At 31.4% G+C, this 8,664-nt stretch overlaps 1 protein-coding gene across 1 annotated transcript; it reads right to left on the minus strand.

The window, feature by feature from the left end:
• Nucleotides 1-417: 417 nt before the first annotated feature.
• LOC112518330 lies at nt 418-1,650 on the minus strand. The gene is made up of 2 exons (XM_025125981.1): nt 1,399-1,650; nt 418-1,094 (listed from the first exon to the last, which is right to left on the minus strand). The coding sequence occupies exons 1-2, from the start codon at nt 1,561-1,563 to the stop codon at nt 570-572; spliced, it is 690 nt and encodes a 229-aa protein (XP_024981749.1). The 5' UTR covers nt 1,564-1,650; the 3' UTR covers nt 418-569.
• Between the last annotated feature and the right edge of the window lie 7,014 nt (nt 1,651-8,664).

Below are 8,664 nucleotides of genomic sequence, written 5' to 3' on the forward strand. Positions count from 1 at the left end.
AATACCTTTTTAGTAATGTTTTAAAACCGTCAGTGATACATATCTGTAAGGATTGTTTTTTTTTAAGTAGACAACCCTTAAGGAAACTTTAAAAACGTACCTAAAAGCTAAGAAAACCATCTTTAAAAGTTGACTTTAATTTACCCTTCCACAAGCGTCAAAAACTTTTAGTTATCGTTTGAAGGAAACGAAATAATATCATCTAAAACCATTAAAGAAATTTTCCGTACTTTTGGGTATATAAGGTTGCTTTTAGTATAAGAGACATGATGTGATAGAACAGGACAAAACTTATTGTCTCACGTTTGGTATGACATGAGATAAGACAATAACTCACTGTTCCACGTTTAGAACAAAAGTTGTTTATCTAAAGTAATTTTTGTTGTAACATAAAAGGTTGCCACAATGGGTAATCTACATGATTAATGTGTATACTCCACTTTATTGAATTGATTAACAACTCAATCATAGAGATTTTGAGCTAATCAAGTGAAGAAAAAAAAAGAACTTCTAAAGTGCAAATCATCACCCGTCGTACAAAATTCATATTTGTTAATGAGTTCCACTTGTTAGTAACAAGTAGCGACATTAACAAAATCAACCATATAAAGCCCCCAAACCAACACCATAGAAGCAAACACGAATACAACTGGACTGAACAACCAAAATAGCAATGGAAATGTTATGCAAAGCATCCGATTCCCAAAAATTGCTAAAATAAACCCTCTTTCCAAAATATCCCTGGTGTATTTACGAGATGTTGATGGCGATGGTGAGGCGACTCCTTCGGCATCCGGTTCAGCTCCCAATGCATAAATCAGGTAATTTGCATCAATCAAACTTGCAACGGCCATCGAGCTGCAGAGAAAGCTAGTTAACAAGAAGAGGAATGCCGAACCATATTTGAGGAAAAGGACTTTGGTCGTATGTAATCCGAAAAATGAACTGGTGAAGAGATTTTTCGCACTATACGTGTTGTTGATCAAAGCAGCCAACGCCACCGTTATAATGGATGTTACCATAGCAACTAGTATAGAACTCATCAACGTGTTTCTTAAACTTTGTACCGCTAACGTACCTTGCTTATCATCTCCCTGCTCAAAAAGACATAAAATAACCAATCAAAAAAATAACTACGAAGTTTTAAAATAGAATCATAAAAAAACCCATATAGATTCATGTCAAGATTTGGTTTTTCTTGATCTAAAAAAAACCGCTATCCAGATTTAGGTTTTCTTGATTCAAGATCTTTTTCTTGAATCAAACAAAACTCACGTTTGGATAAAGGTTTTCCTTAATTTGATCAAAAAATCCCCATTTAAACTCAGGTTTTTTTTTATTCAATCAAAACCCTCGTCAAGATTTGGGGTTTTCGAACAAAAAACACATAATCGATGCCTGTTTCATGTCTTTTAGCCAATGTTTTCGCTTGATCGATTCGATGCCGATTGTGGTGCAAGATGGTTTGGTTTTGAATTGGTACCAAAGATAGCCATGGTAACCAAATGTGATGAAGAAGCTTAATGGAACTAAAATGGTGTCTAAATAATGAAGAACTCCCATTTTCCCAAGAACAAGAAAGATTGGTGAATGATTTGGGGTTGAAATGAATGAATTTATTGATGGTGAAGATGGAAACAAACTCCCAATTTGTTGAAGGTGAATTGGATTCATTATGTTATCTTTTGAATGATAGTGGGGTTGTTGCCATCAAAAGTGAGATAAAAGGAAAGAATTATTTGATTGGAATTATTCTTATTTTATTTTGATTTATGTTATCTTTTTGGTATCAGATGTGTATTGATAACTGAATTAATCATATATGTACTATGTTTGTAAATCAAATGCAATGTCTATGTTTAAAATATGTAGTATATATTATTCATAGTTATATATAATGTATATTCACATATGAATATACTTATATATATTGATATGTTTATAAACTAAAAAAATATAAAAGATATATTTATTTATATAATTTGTTTAATGAAATAAGTAGGGGTCAGTTTACATTAGAAGATTAAATATTGGGAGAATGTAAGAAATCAAAAGATTAAAGAAATGTTCATATGTGAATTATTAAAAAAATCTAAAATAAATTAATTTGAAGATGTATATGTGAACCGACGTCAAAGATTATTCATATATATGAGTTCACATATGCATCTTCAAATGCAGTTTTTTCAGTGATTTACATATGAATCTTTCTTTCTTGCGTTCTCATGATATTTAGCTTTGTTCTTCGAACATCGACTATGATGTTAAATATATTTAATATAATTTAGATTATAAAAAAAGGTGAATTTGTTTTTATTTGCCTTTGGCGTGTAGGTCAGTTGGCTCAATGAATAAGGAGATGTTTGCTCAAAAAGTCGTTGGTCTCAGGTTCGAGTCTAGGCCACCTCATGCGCCTTGTTGTAGGGCAAGTCTTACATAACCCACTCACACTGAATTCCTTAGGAGTCGGGTGTCGTGTAATAACGGTTATAGTTGCTAATACTCAGCATTTTGCTCAAAAAAATCTATTTTTATTTAAAAGAAACAAAAGCTAATTAAAAAGCCAATTCTTTTGTTTCAACTCAATTTTACTCTTAGGGGTCGTTTACCAAACGCTTACTCGGGTAAGCGTTTACCAAGTCACATTATCTAACCGAATAAATATAGTAAGGATCTAAAATCTTACCCGGTAAGAACGAGACAAGAACCAAGAATCTTACTCGGTAAGTGAGAGCAACGACTCTTACCACGGTAAGCAATTACCGAATAAATTGTTGCATGCGATGTCGTTTTGGTGGACTAAATTCTTACCCAATAAGTAAATAATAGTGCTAAATTTTACTGGTAAGCATTTATCAGGTAAGTATTTAATAAACAACCACTTAATCTATTTAATTAATGCATACCCTTTTATCAAGTTATCTTATTAATTATAAAAATACCACCTCTAAGATGTAGCATTGGTTAAACATTTATTTTGCATGGATTTTATGATTAAAAAACAAAAGAATACTTAGATTTCTTGATGCTCTTGCTTTTGTATATTGGGTGCATGGTCTAATGGACCATGAGAGAAGAGAATTGGGACATGATTCATACAATTGCTTTTTTAGCTTTGAATGGGATTCCACCTCATTAATTAGTCTTATTTAAAAAATATTTTTATTAAATAATATATAATAATAAATAAAATCATTTAATTCTATTTTTATATCAAGTTATACAATTTTATTTTGTTGTAACTATGATATGTGTTATATACATATCTTAAAATACAAAAACAAATTTTAAGTAAAGGTTTAAATGTCAACTTTAATGCATGTATTTATCTGATTTGTTGATATGTATATGGTTGTGCTTTTTATGTCAGTTTTTTGAATATCCTTAAGATATGACGTAGACTCTTTTTGCTCCAACTGCAGACAATAAAGAAAGTAAGATACTAATATTATAGTGCTTTAAAACTTATTTTTGCTGACACGCAAAACATGTTCTCATACCAATGTGTTGGTGGGAATTGGTGAGACAAACTTGCCGAATAAGTTTGTACTCCAAATCGGCTTGTCGGACAATAATTCTTGCTGGTGGGTAGAACCAAGACTCATTTTAGTCAGGAGCTTACTTTAACAACTTATTTAGCTACTTTAGGTCGTTGTAGTTCATAAATAAACCATTTTTTCCTTCGATGACAGAGATTGAATATCAAGTTTACGACTTATTACTAAGTACGTAAAATATTGAGTGTTTTGGTTATTTATGTATTGATATAATATCGATGTGGCATTGTAATATGTAGTATTCTCAAATCTTGAAATGTTATTGTTCTGGTTATCCCACAATGACGAGCAGGTGATAGGTTAAAAGAAAATTATGGGTATATAAAAGGTTGATGAGATTCTGCTATAGAAGAAGGTGATTGAGTAGAAAATGTTGTAAATGTTACTACTTGCGATATGTCGCACTTTTGCAATATGAAGTGCTACAACTTGCGTTATATTGCATTTTTGACGAAGGTGTTGGAGACTACAAACCGAATACAAGGGGCTGGGTAAATATATTTCTTTTTGGTCAGTTCATTCTTTGTGAAAAACAAATAAACTATTTTATAAAAGATTAATTGATATGTTTATATATATATATAAAAATAACAATCATATAAAGTGAGTTGGGACAATGGGTTGTGTGTGTTTTCAGATACAGGATTGTGGTGTTAGAATGGTTATCCACATCAGTGAGAAAATTATTAATATAAATGGTGGTAGGTATAAAAACAAAGAGACAATGTTTTTATTAAATTATGGTTTGAATCACACATTAAATGAGGGAATGAAATAGAAAAGAGGAAGGTGGGTATATTAAAGGACTGACAATAAAACAAATATATCTTTAGAAAGAGGGATGTGACACTTCAAAATGAGGTAAATAAATAAATTAGAAAACAAAAAGAACAAGGAAAATAAAATAAAATGGGTTTTATTTTATTGGAAAAAATATATATAAATATATTTGAAAATTGGATTAAACATGAAGGAAAATGTCATATTAGGGGTGAAATGTGTAAAGATGCCAAAAGTAATATAGCCAGGGGGCCGAATGCTATTTTATAATAGTTCAGGGTTGGGTCAGATGTAAGCAGGTCCAAATCAGAAGGACCTGTTTTGTAAATATGCATCAGACCTGCATTNTGCATCAGACCTGCATTTGAAGGATCTGTTTTATAAATATGCATCAGACCTGCAATTCAAAAGGACCTGTTTTGTAAATATGCATCAGACCTGCAATTCAGAAGGACCTGTTTTGTAAATATGCATCAGACCTGCAAATTCAGAAGTACGAAAACGACCTCTCCTTTGAAGCTCCCTATTGGTCTGAATATTCAACTATTACGACAAAAATTTCAATAAACATATAGACTACACTTTGCTCTCCATTCTTGCTTCAAGAAAACCAAACTTTCGTTGAGAGTCGAGGGAGAAATCGGAGGGTGAAGTTCGGGTTCGAAAAGCTCCATTTATTGACGATTGGAGGTAAAATACTCAACCAAATTTCGAGTTCTTTATATGGATGGTTTCGTTTTTAGGTCCTCTATAAAACCTTAGTAGCCTTATGTCTCATATTTTAGTTTTTGAATGTTCGATTTTGAAGTTTTAAGAAAAGGAGTTTTATACTTAGAATCTTTTTATGAAAAACATACCAGAGAAGCTCTGGTTGACTTTCACGTTGAATCAGAAGGGCTCTAGTTGGTCATGTCTTTGGAACCAGAAGCTCTGGTTAGTAGAACCAGAGGCTCTGGTCGAACATGAACTTTTTATAATTGCTTGTTTTATGAAAAAGGCTATCTTATTGGTTGAAGGTTTATCTAAAGACCATTTTTGAGAAATTATATGAGTCATAAGTGCTAGTTAGTACAACTAGAGGCTCTGGTCATGAAGACCAGAAGCTCTGGAAGAAAGACCAGAGGGGCTCTGGTCCTGGATGTTGAATTATTTTCTAAGTATGGTTTGGAACCAAAGGCTCTGGTCGTGAAACCATAAGCTCTGGAAGAGAGACCAGAGGGGCTCTGGTCCTTGATGTTGAATTATTTTCTAAGTATGGTATACAACCAGAGGGGCTCTGGTCAATACAACCAGAGGGGCTCTGGTCCTAAAGGACTTAAAGAGTCCAGAGGCTCTGGTCAATACAACCAGAGGCTCTGGTCATCCATAGAGGCTCTGGTGTTCTTCCAGACTTAGTCGTTTTAGCACAGCGGCATCTTCAAAAGTTCCATCCTTATCCCCGATGGCTTAATAAAACTTTTTTTAGAATAATTAGGATCAATTTGATTCTAACAATATATATATATATATATATATATATATATATATATCTATACTACATATATAAGCATTTAGACCATTATCTTAATTACAACTCTTGAAGCATATATTACAACCATTTTATGCAAGAAATTCAAAAAACTCTTAATTACAAATCACTAAGCACAATGTACAACCATTTTATACATAAAGTTCAAAAAATCCATGACAGTCCAACACTAACACCACCAAAGTTGAAACTTTCAGTTTCACTTTTTTAGTTGAAGCTTTTTTCATCCTCTCTTTATAGCTTTCTTCTACCCATTTAGTAACTTCAAACCATTCTTTCTTKCTTTTTGTTTCTTCCTTCCCTRTTTACAGCTCTCACCTGAAAATTGTTTCAACTTTTCTTTATTGTGAACAACACATCACTCGAGGTCTGTATTTGGTGGGTTGGTCAAGAAACCAGTAGAGACAAAACATACCTGTATAAAAGSGTGTGGCATCCCCCCTCTTTCTCTCAATCACATTCGTATGGTGAGCTTCCTCACCGCAATTACCCCAACCCTTCCYGGCAGCCACTCTTCCGTTTTCCGGCTACACTTGCAACGCCATTCATGGTAAAAGAGACGCCTCCAAACCTTTTGGTGAACATCACCAAACCTTCATCGAACTAACATCAGCAACACCCATATCCCCTCATCTCTCTCCCTTTCAACCCCCTACTCGGTTGTACCCCATCAACCCCTTCATCCCTCGTCAATGGTTGTTGCCATGACGAAAGTGGTAGTTAAACATCTACCTAAAACATCTGTACAAATGAGAACATAGAATCCATTTCAAAAAACCCAGCTTCACGATCTTTCATCATACATTCAGAAGAAACCAAAGAAAAAAAATATAAGGAGAGAGAGAGAGAGTGATGATAAGAGATTCAAATTTTTTCAAAAACCCAAGAGAAAATATAAGGGGAGAGAGAGAGAGAGAGAAGGAAAGAGAAAGAGAAAGAGAGTGATGAGAAAAAGAAAGAGAGTGATGATGTTAATCTACCTACTCCTAAAGGTTAATTCTTATTCATATAATTTAAGCAATTTTTTTGTGTATTTTTTAAATTTTACTTTCAAGTATCAATGCTCTATGACTATTATAATTTAAGTTTATTTTTCTTAGTTATAATTATTACTTAAAAAATATGGATTTTAATTTTCCTTGATGAATTATTTTTTCAATAATTATGGTATTAATCTTAGATTGACAGGTGAAATTCCATATAATATAAGYTATATTGTGTTCTGATCAATTTGTAGGTATCTTATTAATCATATGAGATTCTAAAATTAACAGACACATAAACTGTCAATAATTTTGACCAAATACAAAATATCGACTACTGAGAAGTAAACCTAACTCTGAACATGTAAATTATGGGTTCACATTCAAAGAGTTGTGTAAAAGCAACTCATTTTTGTAAGAATGTGAGAAAAWTTATGAGTATTTGAATGAGTTAATTTTTGTATATAACGGCTAAATTAAACATTGATATTCATGTACCTTCATAGTTCATATGATGACTGATGAAAAAATTATGAACCTTCATCTACCTTTAAAAAACTTTTACTTATCTTAAATGGTTATATGTGTAATATAGAYATATACTAGCATTTGTACAAAAATATATAATAAGATAAAAACAAAACAAAAGAAATGGTTAAGATGTGTAAAAAAGATGGCATGTGTGGTCATTTCAAATGGCAGARAAATATACACAAGAGTGGAATCTTGGACAATCTCCTTCCCTTTCTTTTGTTTAGGGTGCAAGTTTTGATGCAAGATGCACAAGTCTCTTTTTTATATGTGTCAGTATCAAATTTTACTTGTGTATATTAGTACATTCACTTTTCAACCCCCCTCTCCACATCTTCCCCTCACTCACCYTCTCTCGTGAACCAAATTTTTCAATATTTTAATTTTAAAGTTACATTTTATACTCCTATAATTAGATAATTAATGTATTTTATGTTTATTCTTTTTAAATTTTTCATTTTACGCTTCTATCAAATTAACATTCATAATCATCTATACTATTTTATTAAACAAATTTAGTAAAAGTCTTAAAGTCTTAAAATTCTAAATAACTAAGATACCCTTTGTCACTTTTTCATTTTTTCATCCCCTTCTCTCCTTACATACACTCACCCTCTCACATACACTCTACACTCACCCTCTAACATTGAATCATTTTTTTAATATATAATTTTAAATTTACACTTTATACCTCTATAATTAGCTAATTAATTTACTTTACGTCATTTACTTTTAAATGTTTCATTTTAAACTTTTATCAAATTAACATACATAATTGTATATCAATTAAAGCATGTTTAAAAAATACATTTTTATTTTAACAAGTTACACCATTATAATCGTCTCGTTAATACCTTCGAAATGAGTCCAGTATTGAATAGATTTTGACTTAATTATATTATAATATATTATATATACTGTGAAAAAATATTTTTAATATTTACGATTGATACTTTTATAGTTATTTATTTATATATATACTATATATTTTGGGGTTAAGCTGTCCAAATTGCATTGTATAATATGTTCTTGGGTTTTTTGAAATATATATATATATATATATATATATACATGTATTAATTCAACCTTAATCTGAGTTTCTGGACAAGAAAGAGGGTAAACAGCTGAAATTTCATTCTAAAACTCATCTTTTTTGGTCTTTTCATGACTTATAATTTGTCAAATTTGTAGTTTTTCTTTATTGGTTTTGAGTGTTTATCTTAAAACTCAAGTTTCTTGGTTCTTTGCTCTTGGTGTAAATCGAACACATTTGTGGAGTCGTTTA

Source organism: Cynara cardunculus, assembly GCF_001531365.2.
Source record: "Cynara cardunculus var. scolymus isolate 2C chromosome LG 9, CcrdV1, whole genome shotgun sequence".
Taxonomy (NCBI): Eukaryota; Viridiplantae; Streptophyta; class Magnoliopsida; order Asterales; family Asteraceae; genus Cynara; species Cynara cardunculus.